At 47.7% G+C, this 16,692-nt stretch overlaps 7 protein-coding genes across 7 annotated transcripts; 3 read left to right on the top strand and 4 right to left on the bottom strand.

Moving 5' to 3' along the window:
* Positions 1-930: 930 nt before the first annotated feature.
* FOBCDRAFT_227728 (uncharacterized protein) lies at positions 931-2,368 on the bottom strand (the record flags this gene model as incomplete). The annotated part of the gene is made up of 5 exons (XM_054705693.2): positions 2,159-2,368; positions 1,940-2,106; positions 1,617-1,877; positions 1,365-1,566; positions 931-1,316 (listed from the first exon to the last, which is right to left on the bottom strand). Coding segments are annotated over exons 1-5 (1,156 nt in total), but the record flags the coding sequence as incomplete, so codon positions are not given.
* Positions 2,369-3,123: 755 nt separating this feature from the next.
* On the top strand, positions 3,124-3,591 carry FOBCDRAFT_262657 (cytochrome b5-like heme/steroid binding domain-containing protein; the record flags this gene model as incomplete). The annotated part of the gene is made up of 1 exon (XM_054705692.1): positions 3,124-3,591. The coding sequence occupies one exon, from the start codon at positions 3,124-3,126 to the stop codon at positions 3,589-3,591; it is 468 nt and encodes a 155-aa protein (XP_054561667.1).
* A 243-nt stretch (positions 3,592-3,834) lies between these two features.
* On the bottom strand, positions 3,835-5,913 carry FOBCDRAFT_227726 (uncharacterized protein). Its single transcript, XM_054705691.2, is given in 4 exon segments — positions 3,835-4,888; positions 4,950-5,129; positions 5,192-5,849; positions 5,860-5,913. 3 exon segments carry the CDS (start codon positions 5,789-5,791, stop codon positions 3,893-3,895), a joined length of 1,776 nt encoding a protein of 591 aa, XP_054561666.1. The 5' UTR covers positions 5,792-5,849; positions 5,860-5,913; the 3' UTR covers positions 3,835-3,892.
* A 311-nt stretch (positions 5,914-6,224) lies between these two features.
* Positions 6,225-7,064, top strand: FOBCDRAFT_241774 (GPR1/FUN34/yaaH family-domain-containing protein; the record flags this gene model as incomplete). Its single annotated transcript, XM_059610396.1, has 2 exons — positions 6,225-6,363; positions 6,427-7,064. 2 exons carry the CDS (start codon positions 6,225-6,227, stop codon positions 7,062-7,064), a joined length of 777 nt encoding a protein of 258 aa, XP_059465364.1.
* A 311-nt stretch (positions 7,065-7,375) lies between these two features.
* On the bottom strand, positions 7,376-11,819 carry FOBCDRAFT_186369 (uncharacterized protein; the record flags this gene model as incomplete). Its single annotated transcript, XM_059608624.1, has 8 exons — positions 7,376-7,750; positions 7,795-8,982; positions 9,041-9,741; positions 10,186-10,493; positions 10,550-11,249; positions 11,324-11,449; positions 11,600-11,606; positions 11,655-11,819. 8 exons carry the CDS (start codon positions 11,817-11,819, stop codon positions 7,727-7,729), a joined length of 3,219 nt encoding a protein of 1,072 aa, XP_059467531.1. The 3' UTR covers positions 7,376-7,726.
* A 1,710-nt stretch (positions 11,820-13,529) lies between these two features.
* Positions 13,530-13,883, top strand: FOBCDRAFT_295909 (uncharacterized protein; the record flags this gene model as incomplete). Its single annotated transcript, XM_059611873.1, has 2 exons — positions 13,530-13,598; positions 13,653-13,883. Coding segments are annotated over 2 exons (300 nt in total), but the record flags the coding sequence as incomplete, so codon positions are not given.
* Positions 13,884-14,136: 253 nt separating this feature from the next.
* Positions 14,137-15,423, bottom strand: FOBCDRAFT_241772 (sterol delta 5,6-desaturase ERG3; the record flags this gene model as incomplete). The annotated part of the gene is made up of 4 exons (XM_054705687.2): positions 14,137-14,281; positions 14,369-14,949; positions 15,005-15,062; positions 15,419-15,423. The coding sequence occupies 4 exons, from the start codon at positions 15,421-15,423 to the stop codon at positions 14,137-14,139; spliced, it is 789 nt and encodes a 262-aa protein (XP_054561662.2).
* Between the last annotated feature and the right edge of the window lie 1,269 nt (positions 15,424-16,692).

The raw sequence follows: 16,692 nt of genomic DNA, 5'->3' as shown, positions 1-16,692 counted from the left end.
TCCTTGTCGCAGGCCGTGATGTCTTTCGGGGATTCATATCCGTAATAGTAATCGCTATCGTCAGAACCGTAATCGTGAGAAATGCCAACGGCCAGATTTCGATGTTTCATCCATAACTCGCTCTCTTCTTTGTCCTGCCACCATCAATCAGCCGTACTGTTTCGTATGTACAGGTGTCACAATAACGTACCTTTTCGACGGAGGCTTCATCGCCCAAGTCATTGCTTTGATTACTTGGGTCTTGTCGCAGCTCATCATCCTTGTGCCAGCATCGCTGGAGCAGGTCCTCTCCAGGGCCACACTCAAACACGCGCGTAATGTCGTCTCTAAATTTGCGCACCCAAGGTACTGAACGACCATCCTCGAGCGCCTGATAAACAATATCCTGAAGCCTGGCTCGCCCGGCATTCTTTCGATTTCTGAGAGACTGGATGTGGCGCATTGCCGGGAGTACTAAATCTTCAATTTCGCCCAAATCGACCGAGTCGCTGTCAGACATATTAAAACAACGGCAAAGAAACATGATGATATTTGGACTAGTCAGTTGTGCCTCCCAGAGAGCCTCGAGGCTAAGACCAAGGCTCAGTTCTTGATTGATTCAATCGAGGCATAGTAGGGACAAGAGAGGGTTCGAGCCAAGGCTTGTCCCGACTGCCGGAAGTAAGAATCGAAGGACTCTCTTCAACGCTGTGATATCTAACTCGGCGGTGCTGTGCTTGTTCAAATGAGCCTTTCTTCATTATTTGAGGCCCGAATCTTGCGATTCTCACGGATGAGCATCCATCTAAGCACCCAAGCCAAGATAGCCGAGGCAGCGGAAAAGGCGGCACTGCTGGATATGGCAACAGGATACATGGACACTACATTTTACAGAGGTATAGAGAGGGTGCTATGTAAGCCAGAAAGGGTGCTACCTGTAAATTTGCTACCTTAAAATGACTTCTGCATAGCTTGTTTTTTTTTCTGGAAAGTCTCCTATTAAATGATGCGGGATCCCATGCGATAGCGATCCTGATGAGTCCATAAAGTACTCCTTCCTTCCTGCCTTATGAACTCGACCGTTGATGATAATAACATTAAGCTTATCGTGATCCTGCAGGATCGAGATGTTTTGCAGGGGATCGCCGTCGACGAGGATGCAATCAGCATAGTATCCAGGCTGAATCTTACCAAGCTCGTGGCCCCTCATCAACAGCGCAGCAACTCCAGCAGTCGCAGCGATAATACTCTCGTGCGGGGTGAAACCAAGTAGCTTGACGAAATGTTCAAGATCACGCGCATACGTTCCGTGAGGCGTCCATGCAAAACCGTAGTCACTGTGGAAGTTAATACTATACTTGAACAAGAATAGCGCAGTGGCTTACCCTCCTGGTAGAACGACAATTCCTCGTCTGTGCATCTCGCGCAGTCCAGAAATTGCAACGTCGAGCTCCCGCTTGTATCCTGCTTTCTCCGCGGTTTCGTGTGCATATCCAAAGGCCTCGGCTTCGTAAGTTGTGGCAACCAGCCAGTTGATAGCTGGGACAACGATGTATTTCTCTCGCTCGCGTTCCAACATGTCCATGCCTATAAAATTAGCTTTAGGTAATATTAAGGCTGATACACAGCATACACACCTTCGTCATCAATGTAACTGCCGTGATATATAACATCCACACCATGCTTCACACACATCTTGACCGAATCTCTAGCTCGAGCATGTGCGCATAGACGCTTTCCGCGCTTGTGTGCCTCATCGACGCAGGCAGCCATTTCCTCGTCATTGAAGTAGCAGTCCTGCGCCGAACGAATCTCGGTGATTTCCTCGCCCGAGATGCTGAGCTTGATATTGTCGACGCCGATGTTTTCGATGTTGTGTTTGATCACCTCGCGCATTTCTATCAGGTTAGCCCAGGTGCTTGATTCGTGGGAGATGCGGCATCATTCATCACCGACATACTGTCTGGACCGTCCGCGAATCGCGTAATACCCGCGACCAATTCGCCTTCAGGCTTGGCGATCTCTCTTGCATTGGCAAGATAACGAGGGCCTGGGATATCACCGGCGTTGATTGCGTCTCGAACCACCACATCCAGGCGGTCTTTAGCTGAGGCCGCTCCAAAACACCTATGGGAAAGTGTTAATACTGCCGACGTAGAAGAAACATATAGATACTTACATGGTATATCCCGAGTCAAGAAAGCATTGGGCACTTTTGATTGTCAGGAGAACATGCTCCTCGACCTCGAGCTCTCCGAGTCTGTTGAGGTCACCTCCATTCCAGGTAAAATGGGTATGTCCATCTCCAAGGCCTGACATGAGTGTTCTGCCTCTTCCCTCAAAGACACGAACAGTAGGATCCTTCTCAAGTTCTTCACTGTTAGGTACTTGACCAACAGCACTGATCTTTTCACCTGTTTTGGGTAAGGTTGCGTTATTCGTTCTTATTTTACAACGTACCTCGAATCAAGACATCACCCTTATACGGCTCACGCCCCGTAGACTCAATAATATTGACATTTTTAAAGAGAATCTTCGACTCCGGGTGTGTTCCTTCAATCTCGTACTCCTTGGGCTGGAGCTTCTTGTCAAGATTCAAGTTATTGATGAACTGAATATTTTTAGGAAACTTTTGGTCAAAGATTGTCTGTCCTGACCAGGAATCGTGAGACCCCTGAGGCCACGAAGTCTTGGTGGTTTCTCCTCTAGTCATTGTCGACTGTATGTGAGCTTGTGCTTATCGATGAAAAGTATAAGCCTATGCGAGATAAGACGAGCTTATACATGCCCCATGGGGAAGCATAATTATGTACGGAGGATCGCTTAGCCAGGACACATCTCCGCTCGGATCATATGTCAGCTGTACCACCCACGGCAATTCACATCTCCGACTTGGAGCTGCCTTCCCCGCGCATCACCGCCATCTCCGTGTGTGGCGTGTCATGGGATGCGGGGGATCGCCATCAACTTAATTCGGAGGGCTTGGGCCCGGAGTAACCGAGTCCGGGCCGTCGGAGTTAAAGTAGCTGTGTCTTTTTTTTTGCCGGCACATGTTTCGATCCACCCCGCAGGCTATAGGTAGTTCAACAAACAATTACACTACACACTTAGTCCTTAGTTCGTTCAGTCCATCAGTCACTCATCATGTTCTGGTCGAACTCCAAGTCTCGCTCAACACAGCCATCTAGCGCCGTGGTCCAAGCTGCCTGGGACACAAAAGCTGATCTTTCGCCGTCCGTGGCATTTGTTGAAAACTCGAGCGACCCAAGCCAATACAAGCCAGCGCCAATCACCACTGAAGATAACGCTTTGCCTTTCATTGAACCAGAGACAGTCGCGGATGCGTGCCGCGACCGTCACCTATGGGTCATAATAAACGACATTATCTACGACTGCACAGAGTTTGTGCACAACCATCCTGGGGGCGCTCGTGTTATCGAATCTTTTAAAGGCAGCAATTGCTCCTGGCAGTTCTGGAGATTTCACAGTGAGAAGGATCTGACCGGGTTTGGTAGACCGCTTCGCATAGGGCGGACTAAAGGAATCAAAAACAAGTTCAAGGAACCCCCTAGATTTGTTGGACTTCGGAAGTTTTGGAACTCAGACAATTAGGCGCCTGCAAATTCGAGGATACTTTTACTCCAGCTAAGGCACCGACGTAATTAAGTGTTCTAGAAGCATGGCATTCAACTATGGCCACCAGCGATCCCCGGATCAATCTGTAGTAGCTCTGCATGAAACACTGTGATAATGGCTTCTTGCTTGGTGAATAGTTAGCTTTATATACATGAATGACAAGACAAGTATGTACGGGGAATTATATGCAACTTCTTGGAAGACTACGCTGGTTTGAGGTGATGGTAATGCATTCTGTAGATTCTATTCTGCTAGGTTTTGCCCACTAATCTTGTAGTTACAGGAACTTCTCCACTGCTTGAGCAACACCGCCAACATCCTCAAACACATGCCAATGTCCAACGTTGTTCAACACTACAAGTTGTGCATCGTGGATGCGAGACGCATACTTCTCACACAGAGAAGGGGGAGAAACTTTATCTTCGTCACCAGTAATGATGAGAGTCTTGGCTTGGATCTGCTCAACCTTGAGCTCCTGGGTAGCTCCAGCAAGTGCCCAAGTTGCCTTGGCATAAGATTCGGGATCTTGGCCAAGAAGGCTCAGTCTAACGGCAGCGATTGCGGTGGGGTTAGTCTGTTTGGAGTGCCCTGATGTTCCTGCGTCCACTACAGCATCCACAACAAATGCCATACCCGAGCTTCTGACTATAGCCGCACGGGCATACGCGCCCCTGGACGCTGCGTCCGGTAGAGGCGATGGAGGGGGCCCGACAAGGACCAACCTGTCAACAAGGCTAGGGTTACTCAATGTGAAGTTGAGGGCTGCCAAGCATCCAAGAGAATGGGCGAATAGGGTAGCAGGAGCAGATGAAGTAATGTTGGCTGCATCGAAGATGGATCGAATATCCTGCGCAAACGACTCAATACTCAACTTGCTGAGGGGATGAGTCGGGCTAAGACCATGGCCCTCCAAGTCAAATAAGTGAAGGGAGTTGTTCTCAGATAAGGAAAGCATGGAGATCAAGGGGGTCCAGTAATCCTGAGTGCCGCCCAGACCGTGCACAAAGACAATATGGTTGTTTCCAGATCCCTTTCTCTGGTAGTTAAGTTGCTTGCCATTGAGTTTGGCCAGCCCAACACCAGCATCAAGGGTCTTGGCCAAGTTGTTGATTTGGAATGGCGAGTTGGAAGAAACCCGCTGGACCGTCGGGTTCACAGTTTCTGCCGTTCCAATTTTGTTGGACAAGGTGCCTAGCCCTGTGACAGAGACAGAAACCTCGTCGCCGGGCTGGAGAAAAACCGGTGGGTTCTTACCAATGCCAACACCAGCGGGCTTTACATAACAGTCAGCCGAGATCCAACCAATATTCGATCAGTGGATGGGCCCAACTTACAGTGCCAGTAGCAATAACATCACCAGGCTGCAGTGTTTGGCCCTCGGAAATAGTCTTAATTAAGGTGGGTATGGAAAAGATTAGATCTTCGGTAGTAGAGCTTTGCCTGAGCTCACCGTTGACATGGGTCTCGATCTTCAAAACAGATGGCAGGTCATCTTTCGAGACAGCAACAGGACCCTGTACAAGACAATTAGATTATGACTCATATTTGCGCTGACCCTAGTTTTGACTTGACTTACAATGGGACAGAAGGTATCGGGGGACTTTCCAATGAAGAACTGCTTGTGGTCGCGCTGACGCTCACGCGCAGTCATATCATTGATGATGGTGTAGCCCCAGACGTAGTCCCATGCGTCGGCTTCAGTAACGCGGTACCCTGTCTTGCCAATAATGACCCCAATCTCTCCCTCATAATCCAGAGTTTGTGAGAACTCGGCATGAGGAAGTATAGTATCTCCATGAGCGATGATGGACGTAGCCCTTTTGGTAAAGATGACTGGATGGCTAGGTCGGTCTGTTTTATCAGAACTGTCATAACCTGAACTGTTAAACTCTTTGGCGTGCTCCATGTAATTTTTGCCCACAGCCATAATGTCTCGCCCAGAAATGGGTGCCAGTAGCTTGAAACTTTTGGCCGATAGCGCCTCACCGTCGGGAATGATTTGAGACACTCCTGCAGCTATGACTTGGTAAAGGTCTGTCACAGGGGTTCCAGAGGTGAAGCTCAGACGCTGTATGGTGCCATTGGCCAGGTCATAGTGACCAACACGAGGCAAGCCCGTGGTGGGATGGATGTAGGCAGCGTACTGCATAATGCTGGAAGTAGACTGAGATCCCATTCTGGCTCACTGGTTGGACAATGCTTAGTTCAGATTCAGATTAACCAGAATCAGCAGGGTAAATAATAATAAATAACAGCTAAAATAGGCATCGACTACTCTTGCCGAAACGCTTGGCTGTTTGTGCATGGGGCAGACGGAGATGACGGAGAAGGCGGAGATGGCGGAGCTGACGGAGTGCGGGGGAGACAAGAGGACAAGTGCGGACATTTTCGGGCCTGGAATCTTTTTCTGGGGTAGAACGGGAAGGATTCCCCGAGGAACCGCTTGGGATGGATTCGCTTGAGTTGCTCGGAACAGGATGACATGGTGTCGAGTCCCTTTATTATTAACCCCGTCCCTCGCGATCGGAGACAACTTCCCTGCAGTATCTTATCAGTATCTTGCACCACTAAAGAACCGAACCGACTCCGAACAGCACATATCAAGCACCATGTCTGACGGAGAAAACAAGCTACGACCGAGCACAACACCAGGTGGCCATGTTGAGGACCGCGGGCAGCCGGCTCTCCCTGTCGTGCATCGGCGCTTTGCCAACCCATCACCACTGGGTCTGCTCTCTTTCGCCACAGGTACCGCACTGAAGCCATCCACCTTGATAGATTCTTCACGGCACTCCCCAGCTAACCAATAAGGTATCTTTCTCATTTCCAGCTTCGGTGTCCACGCTCGTGGAATCCAGACCCCCAATGTCATGATTGCCGTGCTGATCTTCTTCGGCGGCATCTGTCAGTACATCGTCGGGATTATGGAATTCATCACTGGAAATACCTTTGGCACAGCTGTCTTCATGTCCTACGGCGCCTTCAACATCTCGTACAGCATGATCTACCTTCCTGGTTCGGGCATTATTGCTGCATATACGGATGAGTCGGGTGCCTTGAGTCCAGACTTCCAGCAGGCGATCGCCATGTACATATGGGCATGGTTCATCCTTACAGTCATCTATACCATAGCCGCAGTCCGAAGCTCCTGGGTCCTCTTCCTTGACCTTCTGGCATTGGATATCTGCCTTATTTTACTTGCTGCTGGCAATATGGTAAACAGTACCTCCGTCCTCAACGCAGGTTATGCTTTTGGCTACTTGGTTGCTTTTATGAGTTGTAAGTTATTTTCGCTTCAGAGCCATGCCATTACTGATCATCTTTCCAAGACTGGGCTGGCTGTGCAGGTCTTTTTGCTGGAGGGGTCACTCCATTCGAAGTTCCTACCTTCCCGATGTACAAAGAGGCATAAGTTGGATTCGTTAGAAGTGTTGCTACGCTGTCATTAAGCCACTCTACGATTGATAATGGCTTTTGGTGGACCTAATGGCCGGTACAATCATTCCATTGACTGATAGTTATTAGTAGCGTAAATGTCACGAGATGTGATCCAATGGTTTATTTCCAATGGTTTATTTCCAATCAAAGTGAAAACTTACAAACAGACTGTACGGCATCAAATTCTATGCTCCCTGGTACCTGAATGTGGAATATGTTAGTAGAATCTGTCCACTGCTCTCGTTAATCGCCGTTGCCACTCTACCCACGAAAGTAACGTTTTATCCTAACCCGTGATGTATTTCTCAGGGTCTTCAACGACCAGGTGTAAACATTTATCGTAAGGTAGAGATAGGTTTTTAGAGATTTCTGCCACAGTTCCTAAAGTAAGCGCCCATATGCAGGCAACGGAGACTGTTCATGGTACCCAAGACTTTGACGTTGAGTTCAACCACTTCTAACCGGCCCGCTTTTACTTCATTCCACTCAAAATACATTTTCCATAGATCCATGCTCTAAAATCGTTGCCCAACCTTCCCAGCCCATGTTAGAAGGAGACAGCCATTGCTGTGGTGCCAGGTTCTCGATGTACTCGTCAAATAGCTCTGCATCATTTTCAGGAGACGAATCTGAGAGATGGTACATAGATTCGCTCCTTGTGCTTGAATCACGACTATCCTGCGGATTCATGATGCTCCTACTTGCATTAGTAGTGTATAGTCATGCTCAAGAAGTGCATACGTACAATAGTTTCTCTAGAACGGGAGTCGCTTTAGTACAAATCGCACTGATCCCAGTTTCCATGAAATACCGAAACACTTGAAGCGAATCCCGAACAAGTTCCTGGAACGAAGTCTTGGTTGGAGGATCGAGATTCGTCCCACTCATGCAGATATGAGCAAGACAGACTGCAGCGTGAAACGCATGAAAACTTCCCAGTCCACGGTTATACCACTGGTACGGATAGAAGCTTGGATTCTCGTGGAATGCATGATGTATACCAAGCAATTCTTTAGAACTCTCGATGCATTTAGTCTGGGAAGTCAGCCAGTTTTCGCGAGTATAGCCAGAGGCACCTTGTCGCAGGACCAGTCGATGAAGGAGGAGAGTGAGTTGGTGTGTATAGCCGAAAAGGATATTCAGTTGGACAGAGTGGTGGACTGCAATTGAGACGTCGAAGAGATATTTGTAGTTTAGCTTTTCTCGCATAGCTACTATCTCTGCATCGAGGGCCTGGACCTTGTCATACCCGAGTGTGCGTGAGGATTCAAACACGTGGCTACAGATGCGCGTGCAGAGATCGTAAAGTTCAAACTTGAGTAGTAAATATGACATCTGAGTCGGTCCTTCTCGAGATCGGGGTATTTGATAGCCAACTACAAGCTCATTGTCGTTGACATCAAGCGGTGGTTGCACGGTCGAAGGTATATGAGTGGCATCCAAGATGCCAAGAGTCGTGTTCTGTATTGTGTAAAGCATTTTGAGTCCAGCCCAGCATCGACGTCTTTCTTCCACCCTGATTGGCTCCATCTGGAAGAATGTTGGTTCAATGTGGCAGCCTAGAGAGAGTGCGATATTCCGTGCCGCTCCGAGCAAAGCCCAAGATTGTCCATGAGTATGATTGATTCCGTAGATCAAAATTACCAGAGCTTGCAGAGTGTTCATGTTGTGTCTCCATAGATAGTGGTCTGCTTCGAGGCATTTCATGACCCCTCCTCTATAGCGACTACTGAGTAACGACATGTTGTCGAGCACAGAATTGCGTTTGCCCAGCTCTCGAAGAAGCGGGCTATCTTGAGGCAAGGCGATGATGGCTATACTGAATATGGCGAACAACAGCGCAAGCCAAGGCAAGGATACTTTCTCGGGATCAGATTGAAAGCGGAGGTAGTCAATTTCGAATGTAGGATCATGTAGGATATGAAAAAGCTATGATATGATTAATTGGAAGGCGAGAAGAGGATAGCACGCACGCTGGAGTACTCACTGGTGCAAAAGTATCGAAATAGAGCTTTTTGAGTTGCTCGCAATAAGAGGCAGGAGGGAGCAACTCCAGAAGATCGGCAGTGCTTGAGTTGTTCATAGAAAATGGCATGGATCCGGATATGTTCTCAGCCATGTTCGCCTTGACGCCAATAACAACAGGATTGTTTTGAATCATAGGCGACCATTGCGAAGAGACTGATTCGAATCGCTCATGGCCAGATTCATATCGGATAATGACTCCTACTGGCGGCATACTTGCATGAGGTTGGTTGAGCGACGCATCACTTTGGGTGGAAGACCAAGTGGTTGCCGACTGATGTAGGGTCGATTCTGGCGACAGGAAATCTGCTGCCTGTTCTGATCCTGGTTCTGGTTCCCGTTCCCGTTCCCGTTCCAGTTCCAGTTCTGTATGTAGCTTTCTGGGCTCTGAACCTGCACTCGAGACGCTTTGTCGCAGCAATTCTTCCAGTCGGTCGATGCGAGCCACAAGAGCCGAGTTGCCGGCATGTTGAGGCATCAAGACGTTACGCCGTGACGATTGATCTCGAAGATAGATGCACTCGGTGACAGGTATACCCCTGCGTACACAAGTGTCGCAAGGCGTTCGGCCACGGCTGTTGTTGCGTGGGCACTTAATCTTCCGTCGGCGACATGGCTCGCAACTGAGAGGCATGCGGCGGTTGCTTGGAACTGGAATTGTCACTGGCATTTTGGCCGTGATGGATTGAATTGATTGATGAGGGGAGGAAGGAAACCGGGGAAGTTGAAAATGGGGAGGGAATTGAGGTGCTCAATGTTAATTACCCCGGCGTCTCCGCAGTCCACTAATAAATAACTAACGCTATCTAAGTTAGTCCCTCATTTCCCCGCCACTGGCATTACATTTATCCCGGTACCCCGTAACACGCCTAAATCACGTACGATTACATGGCCTCTAATAACCCTTCTATGGTTCTATGTATATTCTTTGCACGACAGGCACAGTCATCTAATTACTATCTTAAGCTTACATGTCGGTAGAGTTTTTTGATTGTGCGACGGTCGTCTCGCAGCTTAGCTGCATAGCACTTTTACAAACTATCCATTTGGTCAGATTTCCTACGATTGACAAGCGAAAAATTGGGAGTGACTGGTGGTGAAACTCACAAGAAAATGCCATATCGTCCCCAAAATATGTTTGCAGCACCTTACCTCCCCATGTGACGCCCGTTTGCGGTGCGTAACAAACAGCACTCTTGGCGAGGGCGACAGCAATCATGGGCGGGAACTCTTCCAGGTCCTTCATCGTAGGTTCCCTACCAGTGGGTTTTTGTATGACGCGCTGGTGGACATTCTGTGCGACTAGTTGCCCCATGTGCATCGCGCCACTGCAACGTTTGATCCCCGGCCATTGCACTATGTCGCCCGCTGAGAAATGATCTTGATAATTTGACGTTCCCTGTCTCAAGTTCAGACTGCAGAATGTAAGCTCGTCGTGTTCATGTCCTGAAGGACAAAGTGACTAATTAACCTTGGCAAGACCTCGACGTAACCATTCGAATCCAGAGCTGATGCTGGCAGATACTCGGTCGATGGCACGCTTTGTGAGATGGCGTGTATGACTTTGCTAGCCACCATCTGCGTCCCATCGTTGAACTCAAGGCGGAATACATTATCTCCATCCGACGTCCGCTCATCAGTCACTTGGCTCAAACGATGATTCATCAGTACCCTAACTCCAGTGTCCCTCAATAGCTCAAGAGTCTTTTCTTTAGCACTGTCAGGAATCGGCTCCGAGGATAGAAGCGTATCTCGTGAATGAGCTAGGGTCACTGTGAGTTGAGGGATGAGCATCTTGAGCTTTGCAGCTATTTCCACGCCGACAGCCCCGCCACCAACGATAACGACACCGCGTGAAGCATCTCCAAAGCTCGACGTATGCTGCACTATATGAGATCGGAATTCTTCTTTTGTTTTGGCCCGAGGGGCAATAGGCCAGGCACGTCGTAGACCTGAGGCCGCGACAAGAATATCGTAGGACTGGACCATCCGCGTCTTGGTGACTCCATCAACGATCACTGCTTTCTTTTCAACACAATTGACTTCCATCACGGCTCCTTGTATATGCTTGATGAGTGAACCATGCATTTCTGGGATATCTTGATACTTAACCCAGGTCTTGTTCGCATATTCCTGATCGAACAAGGCCAAAGGTGACCCGACGAGGTGGTCTATGAATGTCTTAAGTTAGCCAAGTTCCTTGATTTTACTTTTTAAAAGTCTATCCAGGGTCCGTCGTACGTACAGAAGCCATCGCGCTCATCTATAATCGTAATTTTAATATTGTGCTTCGGGAGCTGGCGTTGATGTATATAGGGCTCTCTGCTTTGGCGCGGCTGCGAGCCACGATGGAGATCAAGGAGATTGACAGCTGCAGAAAGTGTTGTTTATATTGCGCAGTAGTGCTAGGTGAAAATATATATTTTATGAAACTTGGTTGCTCATTAGTGAGATGAAAGTTCTTCTCAGGTTTATATCTCTAAATGATTTCATCTAGGACTTTAAACTTTAAATCTAGGACTTTCAGACTGTTAGTCTGAATCCTGAAGGGAAGGGGGATCCCCGGATTTTCCAACAGAAAGGCCAGCATAAGAACCACCAATGATGAGAACGTTGTATGTATGGAAGTTTTGTTGGGCACTTTTCATGATAGAGGGATAACCAGATGGTGCGGTAAGAGCTGTAGCGTCGGAATGATGAGAAGTGGAGGTGGTCAAAATAGGAGTATTTGGAACGACCATGCTGTCCGAGGATTTCGAGGAAAATACGCCCAAGTTTCGTTGCTGAGACATGTGGGGAAAAGCAACGAGAGAACTCGGAGTCATTCGGGTCAATGGACGGCTGGCTAAAAGACAATTGCGTACAGAAAAGCTGTATAACATTGTTGGGTTATCCGAACAGATGGCATTAAGCCCCGGGCCAGTCGGAAATGATCAAGAGCATAAAGGATCGCCCGATTTACTCTGGCCCCAGCCATCTGTTATCAATCAGCACACTCCACGCTTTATATGCGGCTCAGTGAAATTTTACAAACAGACCATATTTTGCCTCCGTGCTCGGAGCTAAGTATACCATTACTGATTCATTCGGATACCTGATAAGTGGGTTGCGTCCGCATGGCGTGCGTGGCACTAGTTAGATTGATAAGAAATAGCTGTTTATCCAATCAAGACGTTACGTATCGGCACCAAGTTGACATTTACCGGTCATGACTCAATGGCGTGTATGTAATGCTGGACCTGACAATTCATGAGGCCTTCTCAACTTTCACCGGCAGGAGATATCCCGACACAAACTTCGCATTACTGTAGTGTATATACATACGAGCTTATCACGCTCAACTATCATCTTCCAACCGAGGGAGGTGCTGAATAAAGCTGCGGCAAGTAATATCCATTAGGATGGACATGCAAAGACTGTCCTCAATGTCTTACTCGCTGACATAACAAAATGTCTCTCAAGTGTCAAACAAACATTTGCCCATCTCGGAATCCTGACTCAGTTGTAGTGGCGTTGGTTCGATCAATTACTACATTAGTAGACCGCCCCCTAAAAAAGAAAAAACTGACCCTGAGTTTTGAGTAAAATGCACAAGATTTATAACCTCGTCGCGAGCCACGGACATATGAACGGAGACCCCGGAGATAGCTTAGGGCCACAATTCGGCAATTGCCGGCAAGTTAGTAAAAGTGTTACAGCGATAGGGTAGGGCGATGATTTTCACGACATTAAGCAGCCACAACGTTTAAAAACTAGTAGTAGGCATCGGCTAATAATACATTTCTCTTCAGTTTCTACCTAAATATATAAAATAATTAGAAGCAGTATTTTTAGCTCAAGCTATCCTCTTAGCCTCTGTAGAAACGTGATCTTTAATTGTAACCCTAGGAAGCTGGCGCATCGGAGGTAAGGCTCTACGTACTCCACTTTTTGAGAGCACATTGACTTGTCTCCGAGTGGACACAATAAATATCTCCGTCCCCTGGATAACGTCATGTTTATACGGGCAAGAACAAACTCCCTTTCGACCCCTGATCTCTGATCCCCAGCAGCAAGTAATAACTTATTAGCGTACTCGGACGCGTATTTGGACATGAGCGTATCCTCTGTGATTTACACTGAAGCCTGTAATATGGGTAAGTTGGGGCCAGGCATTTATCGGAAAAACATTCTCTACATGCCCTTTGTTGAAAATTCAAGACAAATGGATCCTTGAAGAGTCAAACAGAGTCCCCTTTTCACTCTACGAATTCGTGAATATATCTTACAACCCTCAGTCATCAAGCACCTTTTTTTTGCGTTACAGTCCGCTTCCAACTTTCTTCTCCCCCGCATATAAACGAGGCACCGTTCCAACCATGTATCCCTCGTGAGATCCTCACCCGTTGCAGGCTGGATTTTTTGCTAACACTTGTAGCTTGAATGTGACAAGTTCGCCAGCTGGCCAAGGATATCTCAACGTTCTGGACCAGGTCTCTAGAACCCATCCTGATCTCAACACGCTAGAATGTTTATGGACAGTGAGTTAATCGCCTTCAAAGCCTTTCTGATGACTAATATGTGTAATTTCTCAGGCATGGTATGCTTTCATGCAGAATGATGTCTATGCGACCGGGATCATGAGTTTTGTTCTTCACGAGGTGGTTTATTTTGGCCGATGCTTGCCATTCATTATTATGGATAAAATTCCCCTCTTCAACAAGTACAAGATCCAAGCCCAGAAGATGCCAACATTGAGAGAGCAGTGGAACTGTGCTATGATTGTCCTTGTCAGTCATTTCACTGCAGAGCTGCCCCAGATTTGGTTTTTTCACCCGATTGCAACCTGGTCTGGAATGAAGTATCACTACTGTACAAATCCAGAAGGCTCACTCTTCAGAGGTTAAATTGCATGTATTCCATCAAGTGGCTATGATTTTCATCGCTACCAAAGCTCCTGCCAGTAATTACTCCTAAATTAAGCAACGGAGTTATGAAGTCAACGGGATTGATCTTGTTTGAAATCTTGTTCCTAACTGCGTCGTCTTCCCAGCTGCAAGTCTATCGAAACTTGCCAGTTTAATCTAACTTAGAAACTTCGACTTTCCCGCCTCGCATTCCACGCTCTTTGGGTTCTTGCCGCTTATTAAACCATTCAGGATCTGGTCGTCGGAAGCTTCCACCAATGCGGTCCCATATTGTCAGAAACTGGCCATAGTTATAGCTGAAGCCGTTAGAATCAAGTAGCAATACCAGCCAAATTTGACTATTATGTCTCAAACAACGCTTGGAAGAGAGCTGCTAGACTTACTTGAAGTATAAATGATGTGCCGCATGGCACGCAGAGCCATTGATCAGCGGGTTGTTGGCCAAGAAGTTACCATCGTGGATAGAGACAGTCCATATGTTGACAGAAATAAACATGCCTAAGAAGATAAACTTATTCAAGGGGAACAGCAGTGGGTACAGATGGTAGGGCATTGACTGAGAAAATCCGTCGAGTGGATGGAAGGCGTAACTGGCGTATGGGGTTGGGACAATCCATTTGTGATGCGGCTTATGTAGTCTTTTGTATAGAAGAGGGTGATGCAGGGTTCGGTGAATCCAATAGATTCCGAAATCCGTGAACAGAATGAATAGGGGTATCTGAAGGATGTCATACCAAAGCCCAGGACCTTGAGCCGTAGTTTCGTACATTTTGCAGTAGCCACGGACATCGAGAAGAAAAAACACAGCCGTCAATAGAGCCATCAACGGCATGGCTTCTGTAGCATGCTTGATCTCCCGCCATACCTGGTTTTCCATCACCTTTGGATGTGCTAGCGTTGATCTGTCGAATATGAAGAAGAATGAGATTGTTGCAAACACGATATAGTTAATGAGTCCGAAGATCTTTAAGAGACTCGTTAGTCTATAGCTGATATCTGTGAAGTGAGGATGAGGTTACCCATGTAAGCAGAAACAAGGTAATGAATTGTCGGGAGGTGTTATCCTTATTCAACGCGCTCATATACCATATACAACCCCCCTTTCGACAGCCCCACCCTTTCGTCAAGCAAAAAAAAAATAGCACCACCAAAATTCGTCAACTTCACTTATACGAAATTTGGCCAGAATAAATAGCTACCTAAAAGAAGCTTCTTTTATTGATTATATAAATGAGTGGAGATAATTATTTTGACCTGTTGAGGATGTGCTGGGCACGCGATATATGCAAGTCATGCTATTGAAATATTTTCAATATGGTCACTAACCTCCTCACCGCTCTTGCTCGTGATTTTTGATCTTTACCCTCGACAACAGCAGAAAAATGCCTAAATCACGACTTAAATGGGAATATACAGAGGACGATATGGCTGACGCCATATTGGACATTACCGATCATGGTTTTTCACCCCCTCAAGCGGCCCAGAGAAGAGGAGTGCCCCGAACGACCCTCATCGATAGACTTAACGGCCGTGGGGCCGCTGAAGACCAGATCCAGCCTCGCCGACGTTTGTCCAAGAGGCAAGAAGATAGACTCGCTTTCTGGATACTCCGTCAGGAGTCTTTGGGCTATGCTCCGTCCCACAGTCAGATCCGCGCTTGCGTCATGGGCCTGCTGAGACAGCAGGGCGAACATCCCGACTTAGGACGTAACTGGGTGATCAAGTTTATCAATCGCCGCGCAGACCTAAAGACCAAGATGGGTAGACGTCAAGAAGCTAGAAGGTTCGACTCTTTCACACCTAGAGCGGTTCATTGGTACTTTGATATCCGGGATGGCCAGTATGGCTGGATCAAGCCTGAAAACACCGTCAACGTTGATGAAGGCGGCATTATGACTGGTTTCGGCAAGTATTCACCTCTATTACTTGTCGGTGCTTGCATTTTGACCGACTAATTCTCTTCATTCAGGCTTAGATAGCTTAGTTGTTGGAAGCGCGGACCCGAAGCGCAAGGCCTTCCTCAAGGGACCACAGACTCGGAATTGGACTTCATTCATCGAAGCTGTCACTGCTGACGGCCGCGCTTTAGTTCCTGGCATAATCTTCAAGGGGAAGGAACTGCAGAAACAATGGTTCCTTGACGAGTTCAAGCAGATAGCAGACTGGTATTACATAACTTCGCCCAACGGGTGGACTGATGACCACATAGGCATTGAATGGCTTGAAAGAGTTTATCTGCCCCAGACTACACCTGCCGACGAGTCAGACGCGAGACTGATCATCTTAGATGGTCACGGAAGCCATGCAACAGTATGTCCTCCATTTCCCCCATCTCACGATCAGTGCTGAGTGGTGGAAGGATGAATGGATGGCCACGTGTTTTTTAAACAATGTTTATTGCTGCTATCTACCAGCACACTGCTCTCATGGACTCCAACCACTAGACAATGGAGTCTTCAACGCGTTAAAGGCTGCATATCGAAGAGAGCTGGAAAGGTTCGCCTCGTTGACTGATTCCGCTCCGATGGACAAGGTCAATTTCATCAGGGCCTACGCCAAGGCTCGCCGAGTTGGAATGACTAAGAAGAACATACTGTCAGGCTGGAGGGTCACTGGCAACTGGCCGATTTCGCGTTCCAAAGCGCTGCGACACCCTGAAATCCAACAAGACAGGCCAAACAGCGGCCCAAGAGTGACTCCTGAACCT

The sequence above is a fragment of the Fusarium oxysporum genome, chromosome VII (assembly GCF_013085055.1).
Source record: "Fusarium oxysporum Fo47 chromosome VII, complete sequence".
NCBI classification, from domain to species: Eukaryota; Fungi; Ascomycota; class Sordariomycetes; order Hypocreales; family Nectriaceae; genus Fusarium; species Fusarium oxysporum.
This window is presented reverse-complemented; position numbering and strand designations above follow the sequence as displayed.

Bases quoted from the DNA above. Each gene is read 5' to 3' on its own strand.
- FOBCDRAFT_227726 (XM_054705691.2), bottom strand. From the start codon at position 5,791: ATGGGATCTCAGTCTACTTCCAGCATTATGCAGTACGCTGCCTACATC. The intron at 5,130-5,191 runs GTAAGTCAAGTC...TGTCTTGTACAG, and splicing joins CCGATACCTTCTGTCCCATT to GGTCCTGTTGCTGTCTCGAA. The intron at 4,889-4,949 runs GTAAGTTGGGCC...TGTTATGTAAAG, and splicing joins ATGTTATTGCTACTGGCACT to CCCGCTGGTGTTGGCATTGG.